The sequence below is a fragment of the Tubulanus polymorphus genome, chromosome 7 (genome assembly GCF_964204645.1).
Source record: "Tubulanus polymorphus chromosome 7, tnTubPoly1.2, whole genome shotgun sequence".
In the NCBI taxonomy this organism is placed as follows: Eukaryota; Metazoa; Nemertea; class Palaeonemertea; order Tubulaniformes; family Tubulanidae; genus Tubulanus; species Tubulanus polymorphus.
Window position 1 is genome coordinate 2329049 of NC_134031.1, and position 16078 is coordinate 2345126.

Consider the following 16078-nt stretch of genomic DNA (forward strand, 5'->3'; position numbering starts at 1 on the left):
ACACTTCTTTTTAGGAACTGTTCTAAATAGGAGCTCTAAATAAAATGGATTCGCGTTCGTTGAATTGTTTGACAGTCGTTTCTACATGTATTGACGTTTTTATAAGATCGCCTTGTGTGAAGTCACTAATACGATATCTAATGCGCTCGTAGCCAATTGCTCTTGGTCACGCCATGGACGGCTCCAAAACGTCGATTTTGAGTTCATGGTCACCCCTATCTTTGACCAGTGTATATATTAATTGGCAGTCACCATCCTGATTATGATATGTGATGATGCCACCACAGTTTTATTGTAATACATTGTATAGAGAATATCAGAAGAAGGTGATCGGCATTGGACAGTTATATTCTCAGTTATTTCTTATTCCAATATAACGACTTAAACGGTTGTTTTTTTGCCTGGTCGGTGAATGTTCGGAAGTTTATAACCGTTTGGAGATGCCATACGATAAATCATCGTCTTTCCCCCCTGTACACACGCCACCGCCGTCTTTAATAATCCGCAATTTTTCGTCCATAAATAACGTACTTACAACGAGAAATGATTCATCAATTTATGGCGTATTTATCGAAACTTGCACCGAGTCAACTAAAAGACTTCGCGAATGTCTTGGCGCGATGTTATTTCTATCGCACGAACAGGAGCGGTGAATGTCAAATGAGGTGTAAAAATAATGACGCCTTGTTTCGTCTCATCAACCGTCACTACCAATTTCCTCTTCTCGACTTATTTTTCCCCGAAAACCTGGTGCGGAATTTTCGGTAGGTTTTGATTGGTCACTACTGGTTCTGGAATACTCTTCTGGCGCGGTCGTTTCGAACAGAATAAGCTCTAGCTATTCCGTTAATCATCTGTTAACCTGTTAGAAGCGACCGGTAGAGAGTTTGTAATCCGGAATTGTGTATCGCCAACTGCCTTAGAATCCTTAAATTATATCACAATTTCTACGAGTACATAGGACTCTTTATTCTGCTGTTCCTGTAGAACGCCATTTGTAATTTGCACGTCCTCTCCTCTCTCCTCTCTCCTCTCTCCTCTCTCCTCTCTCCTCTCTCCTCTCTCCTCTCCCCTCTCCCCTCTCCCCTCTCCCCTCTCCCCTCTCCCCTCTCCCCTCTCCCCTCTCCCCTCTCCCCTCTCCCCTCTCCCCTCTCCCCTCTCCCCTCTCCCCTCTCCCCTCTCCCCTCTCCCCTCTCCCCTCTCCCCTCTCCCCTCTCCCCTCTCCCCTCTCCCCTCTCCCCTCTCCCCTCTCCCCTCTCCCCTCTCCCCTCTCCCCTCTCCCCTCTCCCCTCTCCCCTCTCTCCTCTCTCCTCTCTCCTCTCTCCCCCGTCTTTATCTTATATAAGTAATTAATTCTTCCAGTAATCGCGGCGATGTTGATATTATTATTGAATTAATTGTAGACACAGAGATACAATGTAATGCAATATTTCATCATTGGATTAGTAGGTTGAGATGCTGGCGTTTCGATCGACGCTGATCAACATGATTAACAATGACCCCTTATCCACCGTCGGTCGCCGGCAAATTTCATTTGACGTCTGGAATCTGGAGATGTCATCGGCCGGTTCTCGCGCGGCGCTGATAACGATCGGTGTAATTAGACTGACACGAAGAATCCGCGGCTGCTCGATGATTTAAACGCGACTGAGGAGGATCTAATCAGATAGATACAGATACTTGCCAGTTTCTATCGATTATACTCTACGACAGCGATATATATCTCTAATGAGCATGGATAATCATTAATTTAGCTGAATTGAATGCACGCGGCTCGTCTCCTTCTTCGCTGGGATTCGAACCCGATGACATCGCGAGACCAGTCACAGCGTGTTGTTACAGGGAAAGGATTCAATCACGTTTAGACGCAAGGCGAGCGGTTCAATCGGGTTCCCGAGTTTAAACCGTGGTGCGAGATTTACATGACAGATCACCGGAATTTGTGGATGAATATATTATCGTCTGTTGTTGTTGCGTACGGCACGACCAATGGAGGTCGTACAAACTATGACGTCACGTGCATGGCCTCGATAGGACAGGTGTTCGTACCGAGACAGTCTCGTGATGCTCTGTGTGAGGGAAGGGCAAGACACCGTGGTTGCCTCATGGTTACTTCAGGTTTGAATCCCGGTGAGGCAGAAAGCAGGGTTTGTACCAGCAATCTCATGGTGCTATATCGTGTATGAATACCTGTGAGGGTAGATAGGCCGGGGGTTTGTACTGTGACACAGTCTAATGATGGCGCACGAATCCTTGTTAGTGAGGATAAGTATTACTGTGGTAGGAATTCGTGCGTGATAAAGTCGTTCGATTCCCCGCATCGCGAGATCCATACGGATAATATCAGTACACTAACAATCAGTTCTATGTACAATTATTTATTAAGAATAACGAAAACTTAATTGTTCATCATTTCGAGAGACACGAAAACAACTTGAAAATCGATTCATCATCAATAATTTAAAGAATGATTAAGTCGTGTTTAGATACTTAACAAAAAAACTGTACGTGATTTTTAATTACTACCATCACAATAAACACTTTAAATAAAATTCACATGGTATCATCTCTTGTCGATCTTTAACCCTTCGTAATGAGGAACCGTATCCCACCAGATGGCGTGTCGAGCACTCAGTTTTACGTTTTCAAAATCAGTTCATTTTCAATTAACTTTGAACTGAATTTTTAGGCTCCCGACACAGGACCTACCAAATGTATACAAAATATTCATTTTTCTACTCAGATATTGGTATCCATTCAGTTTTGATTGGACGCGTAAGACCGAGTAGCTACTAGCGAACCTGGTGGATCCTCACCTGCCATAAGTGGAATCCTCGACTGCCACGGGGGGTCGTAGTTCTCCAGCCGTTTTCTGGGATCACATAAGAAAAGAGAGAATGTCTTCTTTTACAACATAATATATACAACTACAATAACATAACCAATATTGAATATATTTTATATGTATATAGAATATAAAGTATGGCAGCTGAAAAATGCATTTCAAAATGTGTTCATAGCTTCAAAAGAACGATGCAGTTAGAATAGCTATAAGGCCGCTAAGCAGAGACTATCATGACGTTGACAATTGATCCAAATCACAACTTACGCTTTTTTTTAATTGCAAATATAAATTAGACTCAGAAATAAAGACGTCTTATTAAGTTATCTGATGCTTATCCGCAGACGACTTCACCGAGATTAACTGCATCTCGATTCATGAAAACATTTCTTCACGATATTCGGAAACATGTGGATTTCGATTCTGGATGAACAATTCCGTATGGTATTCTCAGCCACCGTTTATAAAGTATATGATCACAGTATATTCGAATCGTCCTGTTTTTATACAAAAACCGCGTTGTATTCGCGCGCAGTTGTTGTTCGTGTTTCGCGTTCAAACGATTTTCTTTTTCAATATCGAATTCGAATTGAACTAATTTGATTTTCGCCGCTCAAATGAGACTTTATCACGCGAGCGCGCGAACAAGCGACAAGCTGAAACATCTGCTTGTGAAATAGTAGTAACTTCTGGCACGCGACCCAACATCTCGCTACTCGCAGCGAGTATTAAAGCTGCACTCACACGTCACAAGGAAACACGAGTTCCGCACCTGCTGATAATGACGCACTATACAGATCTATCAAAGATGGTGATGGTCATCTTTAGTGCAAACTATACCAGTGCCCAATTTCACAAAAAATCTAACGTTTTTGGTTTGGATCGCGATTGGTTTTCTTTACATCGTCGATGAGGACAACAATTCAAACTAAACCAAATATAAGCTTAAACATTTTCATGAAACTGTGGACCCAGCTCCGTTATTTTCAATGATTATGTTCTTACGATTTCGAGATTCGTGGAGGAGCCTGATGTAGAATTAATATTACGAGACGAATAGTCCTTTATAGGTTAACTATATTTGATGCACGAGCTTTCGCTACTAATGTATAGTAGCATCCTCCCTCTGCAGGGACTCGAACCTGATGGCATCGCTACACTCAGCCACGGCACGAACCCCTGCATCAGTAGACCGGGTGCGCAGGTACATGCGCAGCTTTCCGAACGAAAACTGGCGGCACCAATCAGATTGCTCGTTGTATAATCGTTGAGGCAAATTTCAAGGAAGATCTATAAATGGGAAAACCCGGGCTAAAATAAAACGGGATTTCTGATTGGCTAAAAATCACATCATCTGAACTGCGCATGTATCTGCGCACACGGTCGATTATGGCAGGGTTTGTGCCGTGGCAATCTCGATGCCATCAGGTTCGAATCCCTGCGGGGGGAGGATGGTATAGTAGCTGCATCAAGTGAATGAGTGACTCATGATGTAGCTACTAGATACTAGAGTAGCGAAAACCCGTGCGTCAAATAAACTATTTAATCTATAAAGTACTATTCGTCTCGATGTATTCTATTTTCTGGGAAAGATCCAATATACAAGAAATATGATGTCATTGAGGCGATGCTGCCCAAGAACTACATCCTCCCCCGGCAGGGATTCGAACCTGGTCAGACTGGCCCGTGCTTACATAGAACGCTCGTGACTTTAATGATTTGTACGATTAAGGCTTGTATGGGATCTTTTTTACACTCTATTTAAAACGCGAATTGAACGAACGCCGCAGATCAAAGTATCGACTCTCCGCTCGCTCGCTTAAACAGGAAAAAGTGCTTCCTGTGTTTCTTAAAAAAACAACTGAACACGTCGATGATATTCTCGCGAAATGTTTTACTCATTGTACAGTATAATAGAAAATTAATACTGTTATTTATCAAGGCGATGATGTCCATGAAATCGCCCAGCGGCGAGTAGACCCTTCGGAAAAATCGGATGTCCAAAGTCATGCTGAGTAGCAACAGAATTCCCTGCGGTAATTCTGTTACGAGGAACAGAATGATGACGGCTACGAGCATGCGCGTCGTGCGGGCGTGTTCGCGCATCCGGTTCCGGAAGGAGTCGCTGGCTCGGTTAGATTTGTGGAGTAGACTGCTTTTTCGTTTGGCGATGTGCAACGTGTAGACGAGAATACCCCCGAAAATCGTCATCAAAACGCACGGAATCATCTTCGCTAGTATTGCATAGGTCCACAAGTTCATCGACATCAGGTTGAACGGCGCGCCGGTGCTGTTCACAGATTTCAGTTTGAAAATCGAGCCGTTCGAGTTCGAATCGGGCAACTCTTTCACGGTCAGTGAGCAATAATTAGGAATTTGAACTAAAACCGAACACACGTAGACGATTATGACGGCCACTTTCGCCCGAGGGATGCTACACATGATAGTCCCTTCCATCGATAAACGTATATATATATAGCGGAATATGGCCAGTAGAACTCCTAACCATATCGATATGGTGTGGGTGGTAGCTGTGAACAGAGCGTTGAACATCATGAACGATACCCAACCACGTGTATTGCGTATCGGGCTCGGCTGTATACCGTAAGCCACGTAGAAATGATACGCGAACATCCAATAACTGGACATGGTCAAAAGATCCGATATCGCCAGTCCGGTCAGTATGCAGTTCGTCGACGTTTGCATGTTCTTGCGAGTTAGAATGACGATATTGAGAATGTTTGTCAATACGCCGAACGTGCAGACGATAAGACTGGCGTAGCCGTGCACGCCGGCGTACCAACAGTGGAACTCCTCCAAGCCGGACAGGTCGCGAGGTCTGAATACCGTCTGGCAAACATCAGACGAAGAAGGTTCGGGAATCGGTTCTTCCGTTGATGGTATAAGCTGCGTTGTAGACATGTTTTCTTCTGCCCCATTACCGCGTTATTAGGACGAAGAACAGACGGCGAAATTCCGCTAACGAATACATATTTCGGCCAGTTCGTGACTCGTCGCTAATCACCACCACAAACTCCTCTCTTTCTACCTGAAAGTACACGAACATAACATATGTATTTATATACGTATAAATATTCATCTTTACGTTTGACTTAGCACGAAGTCGCGGTCGTCGTCGTGGCATTATATCGTCGTTTCAGCTCACGTTGGATATGATCAGCGCGCTGCAGCTGGAAAGCCTTTGATTGCAAATGAGACATGTATGCTTTCTTCGCATTAAGGACCAAACGATTTTTTGATCTTGTTTCGCGGAATCACGTATAAAACCACCATGAAACAACGCACACAGCGATACAAAGCAATGAAAAACAGAGCCGCTTGCAAATTGGATAAACTTTTTCTGCGTCCATTTGATCCGATTTCATTGCTTGAATCGTCAATGAATTGAGATGAATAACCAACCCATAATGCATGAAAAACATTCAATATGCCGCCGAAATCGCGGACAAAGCGCGTCCACACGATATGACGAAACTTCGCGTTCGAATATATATTCGTGTTTGTTTTAAGCCGAGTCGGTATTGCTTAGAAATCATCTTTTTCTAATTCCAGTCACGTCGGTTATAATCAGAACATTCGTCTAAGAAGATTTGCAACGAACGACAAAAATTAAGTGGCTTAGGCAAATCTTTTCAAGTGATGAATTTTTCTTCGCCCGAGCGGTTTATTTTTCATAAATACATCCTAAATATGGGATATTGTTAGTCTGTGGCATCGGTTACCATTTTACATGTTTTCTCAAATGTAATTCTATATCAATCTATGGAATTGTGCTGATGAAAAATTTATCAGATTTTGTTATCGGCTATATATCATGACGAGTTAATTTTGCACTGTTAAGCCATGTATTGAAAAAGCGCACTATTCGCCAATATGCCAACAACATATCCTAAACCATTGATATGGCGGTTCCAGTCCATCACCTCGGGAAGATACCGCGAAATAATAATAATTAATAATAATTTATTTTCGTAAACCAGTTACGAGGTATCCAGTGCAAGCCAACAGGCTGTACATAAAATTAAGGCGCTGGAACCTTGTGCAGAGTGCAGGGGAATGTGCAGTGATACTTATAAATAATGCTATTAATAATCTTAATGCTAACAATAATAATTATGCTAATCAATAATAATAATAATAATAATAATAATGATAATAATAATAATAATAATGCTAACAATAATAATACATGTAATGCTAATCAATAATAATAATAATAATAATAATAATAATAATACTAATAATAATAATACAAATTCTAATAATAATAATAACAATTCTAATAATGATGACAACAATAACTTATACAAATACAAATACAATGATAATCATAATTACGGCAATATACCATAACCATTAATATTTCAGTAATTTAGGTAAAGATACTCATAATGATAATAATAAAAGTGATAATAATAATAATAATGATAATAATAATAATAATAATAGTAATAATAATAATAATAATAATGATTGATTACAAATATGGAGGAAGCAAATGCCACAGATAATAATGATTACAAAGATAGATAGTCTAGTATAGCAGTCTAGTCAAGTTTAGTTAAGACTAAACACATACCAAGTTTTTCCTCAACGGGAGATGAATAATTACGCGTATTTCAGTAATATTTGTTTTTTAAATTGGAATGATAGTGAATTAATGCTGGTGGATGAACGGATAACATTCGGAGTATTTCGCCAAATACTAGGCATCTGAGCTAAGAAGGATTTACTGTATAATTTGGATTTATGGAAAGCAGCTCTCGCATAGTTAAACTGTCTGGTATTGTGGGAGTGGAAGTTAAAATTATGATGAAATAAATTTAGCAGTGGAGTTGGGAGGGAGTTATGAGTGTATTGAAATCCTAATTTGATAATTTCCAGTTGAATCAGATCATGGAATTTAAGTATTTTATATTTTTTGAAAATAGGACCTGTTGGGGCGTTATAAGCTGAGTTTTCGATGAGTCTTAGTGCTTTTTTCTGAATAGTAAAGAGACTTTTGGATTGACTAGATGATAACATTGGCCCCCACGCAATAAGTGCATACGTTAGGTGACTTTGGATATAGCTTATATATAACAGTTTTTTAGTCCAGCAGGGAATGAGATTTTTTAAGCTTCTTAAAAGATATAAATTTTTGTTTAATTTGTTAATTAATTGTTTTACATGAGGTTCCCAATTTAGACGATCATCAATTAGCAAACCAAGAAATTTAGTAGAGTTTACTATTTCAAGAGAGTGTTTTCCAAATACTATTTTGTATAATGATTTGTCAATGGTTTTATCTTTTGAAAAAAGTAAGCACTTAGTCTTATCTATGTTAAGAGTGAGTTTATTTGAGTTAAACCAGTCAATGATAATATTGAGATCAATTTTAGCATTATGCAATAGTAAATTCATATGTTTGTTGGAAATAAGTAAGTTAGTATCATCTGCAAAGGAAACAGCTTTAGTGTAGCAGAGGTTGTGATTAAGATCATTGACATAAATAAGAAAAAGTAAGGGCCCAAGGACCGATCCCTGTGGGACACCAAATGAAACGGTATTATAGGAAGAGTAGGCATTATTGAAAAAGATTGAAAAGGAAAATGTATCTATCAAGAAATGAAATCGATGGTCTCTCTCTCGAGAAATCCAAAACGTCGCGTAACTTTCGACCTTAATAATTCTTGATGAACGAATTTCATTTTTAATCTTTTAAATGGGGTTTTAATCTTAACATCTTCTCCGCGGCGAGTTTGGCTATTACGCTAAGTGGCTGTTCTTGTCGTTACCCTTCACGCACACACGCACACACGCATACGGGGATCCAACCTATGGCTGTTTCTACTCACTACCTTTTCTGCGTCAGCCCCATATTTCAAGTAGGTTTTCTATACGATAAATTAACTTTAAATCGACAGTAGAATTCGCTGAAGTCGGATCTTTCGGGACTGTAAGAATATGTCCGACTTGAGCGATATCCGAGTTGGATGTTATGTATTTCATGTCACAAAATATATTTCAAAAAACATCCTAGTCAAACGACCCAGGCGGAGTCTATTGTAATTGGCCCCGGGATTTATTATAGTTGAAACTTTATCCACGGGTTTTAAAGCAGTTTCGTAGAAAGCCCGATGATGTGACGACGCTTTCGCTCATCGCAAACTTCTGCGGCTCTCGGGGAATTTGCTTAGACGTTTTGATCTTGTTTACACTCACGCAATGAGCGACGTTGAGATTTTTACAGCGAAGTAATGATGATGAATCTGCCGGTAAGCGTGTCTAAATACGATGATTGATTAAGGTGGCGTATTATGTGGCCGAATCGGTAAAACGCCAAAATCCACAGATTGATGCGATTCACTCCCTGAAAATGTCAGATTTATATAGACATCGGTTTGTGGAACTTATTGAGAATAAGACATTTATGAACTCATCATAATTATACCTTACGAAGCCCCCGACGAGTTGAAGAGCTCTGCTTTTGTCTCGATAAAACGGATTCTAAACGAAGAGATTTAGTAGAAAACTCATGAATAAATCATCTGGAATCAAATGCGCATTTAATCCGAAATAAGCTTCAATGGAAATTCGAACTCATGAGCCGGATTATCAAACTCATGAGCCGGATTATCCATGATCGACTGAGCCAATAAACCTAGCGCAACACCGGTGGTTTTGTGAGAACGAGCACTTCAGAGAATGTCGGGTCCCCAAATGGAGTTTTTGATGTTTTCCATTGGCAAAATTCCATCTTAAAACAACATGCACTGATGGAACTTATTTTATCTTATTTCGTTCGGACAGAAACTTTATTTATAGGCTTTTTAAAAAAAGTGATGACATTGGGACGTGCACAGGAAATTGTTTAGACTCTAAAGGGCGAAATGAATTAAGATTAGTTGCAGTTTTAGACCCACAGTATAATCATTGACCATTTGACAATGGATATCTATTCCGCTGAAATGTGCGTTATAAACTCGTATGAGCCTTGAGATATTCCTGGAATATTGGATTGAAGACGACGCCGTCCAGTGGCCTCTGACATTAGCCGAGTCCTTTTTCAGTGTTATGGACTTCTCTGCAGAAGTTTTCGCCACCGTTTCTTGAATGGATAATGAAGGTCGCGGAACAGAGCCTTGTCGATTTGTTTTTAGTCGAATGAGTTTGCGCTTGTTCGGAGAGAAGAGAAGGTATGTCTGAATAATTATCGTATATCGATAAAGCATAGACTCGCAGACGAGAAGTTTCGAAATCAATCGATTGAAAGTTTGCGAATTCGCGTTTTGCGTTACGGCATATTGTGACGTATATACTGCACGACAGATGGAAGTTAAACACATACCCCGAAATTCATAATTTCGTGACAGGAAACTAACAAAGCACTCGCTAATTCACTGAAGTAGCGTGAGAAAATAAGGACAGGATGTTCTCGAGCGCTAACTTTAATTATAACATCCGAGTTTTCATCCATACCCAGTTTCAAAATTAGTTCCGAAAGTTTTGTGATAGTTTGATTTGTCTCAAAGATAGTTCTTTTCTGGCATTTTAACTCGAACATCAAAATGAACCTACATTTTGTCTGAGCGCTCTAAATGACGTTACAAGATGCTAGCGATAAGCTGACACAGTGATGTTAGATAATACAGAGCTATAGCTAACCTTTTAAACGAATTGATTGCAGTTTGTGAGATAATACGCCGATACTTCCATTTGCAAAAAGTGATGCTCGTATTTTTCCGGATCTTTTCAATTGCTGTTATTGGCTTCCATTCAACCGGAAGTCGCGAGCACGCAATCAATCACCAAACTGCAGAACTACGAAGCGGAAGTAGTTTTCTATTTTTTCCGCTACTGTTTTACATACACGATCGAGAGAGTGGAATTATTCATGATTTGTGACGTTTTGTTTTCGATTGTATGGTGTCGTAATGATTCTACATCTGAGGCTTTCGTGTTCTAAGCGAACATAGTCAGGTAATCAATGATTTAAGGATATTCTCATTTTTCTTTTTTTGGTGATATTCGCGGTATAATCCGTCAACATCGTGATACATGGCTGGAGTTGGAGATACACGCTGGTGCTAATAATACCAAGCATATCTGAAAAGCGCTCTGAGCAGTCAGTCATGTTGCATTTAGCGCTATGTAAGCCTCATCATTGTCATCAGCAGTCCAATATGCGATGCCCCGTGATGTGTATAAGGCCACCCATCGTTCCCTAGAGTAGCTTCAACAGTACCTGTTTTAACAGTCTTCAAATGGATATTGGCAGCCTCAATTCCGACGAGCAGTTGAACAAACTAATACGCCGCAACTGGCATAACATTGCCCCGGCAACACGGTGGGATTCCCGACAGATTGGTCCGCGCCACTATACATCCTGTAGTGCAGCCGCACCGGTAGTCGAAGGCTTTCAAAACATTACGTTTTACCGGCTATCACGATAATGCGCATTATTCTATCTCACTATGGGTTGTGCTGATGTTGTTTTTTTTTTTACCACAGAAATCCGGGTGTGCGCTAAGCGAAATGTAAAAGCAAAGTGTATTAACCTAATCAACGGTTCTGAGTCCGTGTGATTGCGTTACGCCTCAACCTAGAGAAATAAGAAGCTATTTTCCTTGAACGTGTTCTTATGTGTACCTGCAACTTATACGGTTGCTGATAATTCGCTTAAGCGCAAAAATTTTACCAGAATATCAACCCCGATCAATAAACCTGCGAAACCCAAATGAGGACACGTGCCATCGCCTAGTCCCGCTAGATAGCGTACGTTTCCATAGGACAACGCGATTTTCCAATTAATTTACATCTAGATGTTGATATAGCATCCCTCGTAAAACATTATAAGGCAAATTTTGTCACTTGATAAAGATTGATGTTTAGAAATCGTGTATAGGGTGACTTAATCATCATTCATGGATAACCAACAAATCCGGACGTCATTATCCCTACATTCACACTGGTGACACCTGGTGAATCCTCGCTTGCCACAGGCGGAATCCTCGATTGCCGCAGTCAAACGTTTTAGGGAAAATAGTCTAACAGTTACTACAGTCGACCTCATTACTCGTTGTGATATGCTCTTGACACTGTTTCAAAGATGGAACGATATAAAGTAACAACAGAATGTCTTTCAAGTCATCGCTATCACGTGTGGAGCTCGAAGAGAATATATATTACATCTTGTGATATACGCGATAAAAGCTTGGAAATGGATCGAGTTTTACTTTGCGCTCGCTAATGGTTTTCTTTCAGGACTTACTAGGTGAATGCATATTCATCGACTACTTACGAACTAAGTGAAACTGAATGTCAGTTAGTTCGAGCTATGTTATAGGATTGATCGCGGTCGTTGTGGTTCAGATCTAGTTCCAAGATGGCGGATTCAAGTGAAATGCATTAGCTGGAAGCGCGTTCGGTTATCAACCCCGACCACTAGGGCGACTAGTTATCTTGTGGTTCACGATTTTGAGCTACAAATCGGACCTTGGGGTATATAATCATTTGACAAATGGTAAAATGGCTTCCAAATGGAAATGTTGTCAAACAAGTCACCAAATAGATATAAGATTGAGGTGCCCAATGAGTGTATGGTACAGTTTTACTGTAAATTGATTTAATAATGAGAAAAATTTATTCGAATTTTTTTTTAAATGAAGAAGAAATTGAAGAAAGGTAACCGAATAACCACTAGCGAACCTGGCGGATCCTCGCCTGCCATACGTAAAATCCTGGATTGCCGCAGTAGCGGTGCCGGTATACGTCTGCCGCTGGGATAGTACTCGATACTATTATCGGGTCTACCACATTTTGACGGGTATTTTCCGAAATTAACTTAAACATTTTAAAATTTCAAACAATATGTCGAAATGTAATATCATTCATCGTGGAAGTCACATCGCGTAGCTGTGATATCCAGTTTTAACATGCTGTTTTGAAACTGAGAATACTAGCAGAGTTTACCATCAATCTCCTAGCTAGTTTGCGGTATTGTTGACGTTGTACCCTTAGGATCATTTCTGCAAAATCAACCGATGAATTCGGTTTATTTTTCGCTGAGAAACTTCATGTCAAAAAGCGGCTAACATTTTGGAACATCCGTCGATTCTTAAAGTGTGTGTCAATCCGGGGTCCTGGAAAAAAACAGCTTTTCGTTTGAGGAAAAATAACTTGATAGAAAATGGATTCGCAGATTTCTGCGGGCGTGCACGCGCCTCTCGCATCAACACACAGACACACGTATACAAAATCGGATTAGACGTTAAATAGTTTCTTTGCCGCGACTTCCATGTATGAATTTCCGAACGTCATTAGGCAAAAAGCAGATTGAATGAAATAGCCTTAAGTCGAGTGTAGGCTTCTCAGACACATCGCAGCTGATGCACAACTTAAAAGCCAACTGTAGCCAAGTGAAGTTTCGACGCGTGATAATCAACAAACAGGCTGATGATTTCCTAATGGATCCCCGTCCTAATTCCCGATCAGACCGAACCGTGAAGATGTTGTTAATAATTCAGCCGTCAAAAACTCACCGGTTTATTAAGTGAATTACCACCCGTATGGACGAGTTGGGCCCGGTGAAACAGGGCTTCCTGCTACTATAAGCTTCCAATTATGAGGCACTTACACCGGCTCAGAGGACGGTAATCAGAGATCGTTATTTCCAAGCCTGTTACATCCGACGTGTCATATATTATAGACGGCAATCTGAACAAACCATACACACGCGCACATGCAACAACTTGAGTGGCATTTCTACGTCCTGCTATTTGAACAGTTCGTGTTCATAATTGACGTGTATGGCCCGAGAATAGAAAAGCTGAACTTCCTAATGAAAATATCATCGATGAAAAATGTCGAAACGATTCACTTTCATAACAACAACAAAAAAACGAAAAACACGCGTAACATGAAACGGAATGTCTAAAACTGATATTGATTTTTTTAGCCCAGACGACGACATCTGTTTCAGTTCTCCGATTTGCAAGGACCCGCGTCTGAGTAGATGACGAAAATAGATTCAGTTTTTGTTCAGTTATACGAGATCCTGTGAGTGGAATGTTTTTTTAGGAATTGAAGTCCTCTCAGAGTATCGCATAAGGCAAAGGAACGCGTTTCGCGTTTCGTTTGAACCATCAGGAACAGAACTAAAGTGGTCGACTGTGGCAATCGAGGTTTCTATTTGTTTCGATATGGTGTAGTGGGATTAGGACATTGGATTTCTTCTGAACTAAAACTAGTTCTCAAATTGCCATTGAACCAAAAATATCAATCTACGTAAGTTTATCTAGGCGCCTAACTTTTGGTCATCGGCCTATCAATCTAAATAACAATTATTCGAAAAATTATCTCATTTTGATTATGTATGTCCGATTACCAGGCACGCCATCTGGTGGGGTAGCTGGAAGCACGGAGTTTGATTTAAGTGGTATCGACATTTTTAATCAATGTAGTGGCGTTTCCTTAAGAGTACAGCGCGAAATACTATACCCAACACCATCACCAACGAGAGCCAACGTCTCATATCAGCCACATGTTGATTTCTTGAAAGCTTTTTCTAGATATAATTCGATTTGCGGAAACTAATTTCTGACAGCGCCGAGTCGGCGATGCGGCAGTCGCGTGAAGAGACCGCTCGCCAAATGACGAAATGATTGATGGATTACGGTCGAGTCGAGATATTGAAATCAACCCTTCGGGGAAACGTCGTGACATACACTGTCGCAAATTATTAGCAATCATGTTACGCGTAGGTAAGAAAGAACCAACAAGACGCAATAGAAACAATACGAACGCCAAATCCCCGGAGTACGGTTCATCATACGGAAGATACGTAGTTATCTTGGTCCTAGACACACGGGATTCAATCCCAGATGGGTTTGATAGGACCGGAAATATGAACGAGTCGTACGCTTATTACTTGTCCGTTCATTATTGCAGAATATTATGCCATGGATCTATACCTCCACTTTTCAAATCACTGGTCCATTCGGGAATAAGACAAAATCATTTCTAATCATTTTTCATGAGAGCTTGTAACGTCGGGGATGCGGCTCCTGGGGCCGGTTCGCAGTAATCCAATTCAACCCGACGTTACGAATAAAAAAAAAACTCAATAATAGGAATAACGGAATAGTTTTGAAATGTTCCCTGGGTTAAACTATTAATTGAAATTTACATCTAAAATTGACACAAGAGTCTAATTAACTTTTTGACCTTATAAGATCATTAGTCCATTAACAATTGACATGAGACTAAAACCAGCCATTACCTAAGCAAGATCTCCAAGTAGTTGAGCTTTCAAGTTTTAGTTATACCTTGAATATTTTTCCACTGGCTCTAAACCTTACAAGACCGTTAAACCCAATCGGTACTGCTTAGAAAACCGGCCTAAATTGCCGATAATCTTAGAAAAAATCCCACAAATAGTATTGCTTTCTGTCTAAGGCTAACGAATTTAAACACATTAGATCATACCTTGAGAAAAAATATTTCCGCTGGTATATCACAAATAGAGTTGGCGACAAAAGCTGCTACTTTTGATTCCGACAAGTCTTCGCATCAATAAATCAGTGTCACGACGACTCGGCCGCGGTGGCCGCGCGCGCGTGTCATTCGGCCAGAAAGTCGATTAAGCACCTCTTATACAACTCATTAATATTAGCCTATTCGTCGATGTCCGGAGTTAACTGAACCGTTTGCGAACATGTGTCCCGATCGATAGATTTTAATTAAACCGCAACAAAGAGACAAGAAGTGGCTTATCAAATATATGGACGTGGGAGACAAGCACACTTTATCGAGAAATCGAACTAGACCTCGCAGGTGTGTTGATCCATTATGATTCCAAACGTATTTTATGTACATATGTATACAAATGTATTCCACTGGAGTTTTGAGTATAAGCATAGTTCGTATGTACACAAAATTATGGATACATTTCTATATATTTAACAAATACTTTCTATATTTCCCTATTCGTGTATTCTTCGCGTTTACTATACGGGCGATGTTGACTCGCTACGAATTATGATCGTTTAGCGAAAGGCCGTGTGGTTATGTCGCGACCTGTATTTGTTTACTGGCTGATTCGAGCCTAGGGATTTTGAAATTGATGTTTGTGATCAGACCGGACTTCTGTATACGTATTTTAGTAAAGCACTACATCGCCGTCAGGTTCCATTTGACGAACTGAAAATCGAAAATCGCACTTCCCACTTCCCA

At 40.4% G+C, this 16078-nt stretch overlaps 1 protein-coding gene across 1 annotated transcript; it reads right to left on the minus strand.

The window, feature by feature from the left end:
* Positions 1 to 4633: 4633 nt before the first annotated feature.
* On the minus strand, positions 4634 to 5764 carry LOC141908465 (G-protein coupled receptor dmsr-1-like). Its single transcript, XM_074798526.1, has one exon. The coding sequence runs from the start codon at positions 5762 to 5764 to the stop codon at positions 4634 to 4636; it is 1131 nt and encodes a 376-aa protein (XP_074654627.1).
* Between the last annotated feature and the right edge of the window lie 10314 nt (positions 5765 to 16078).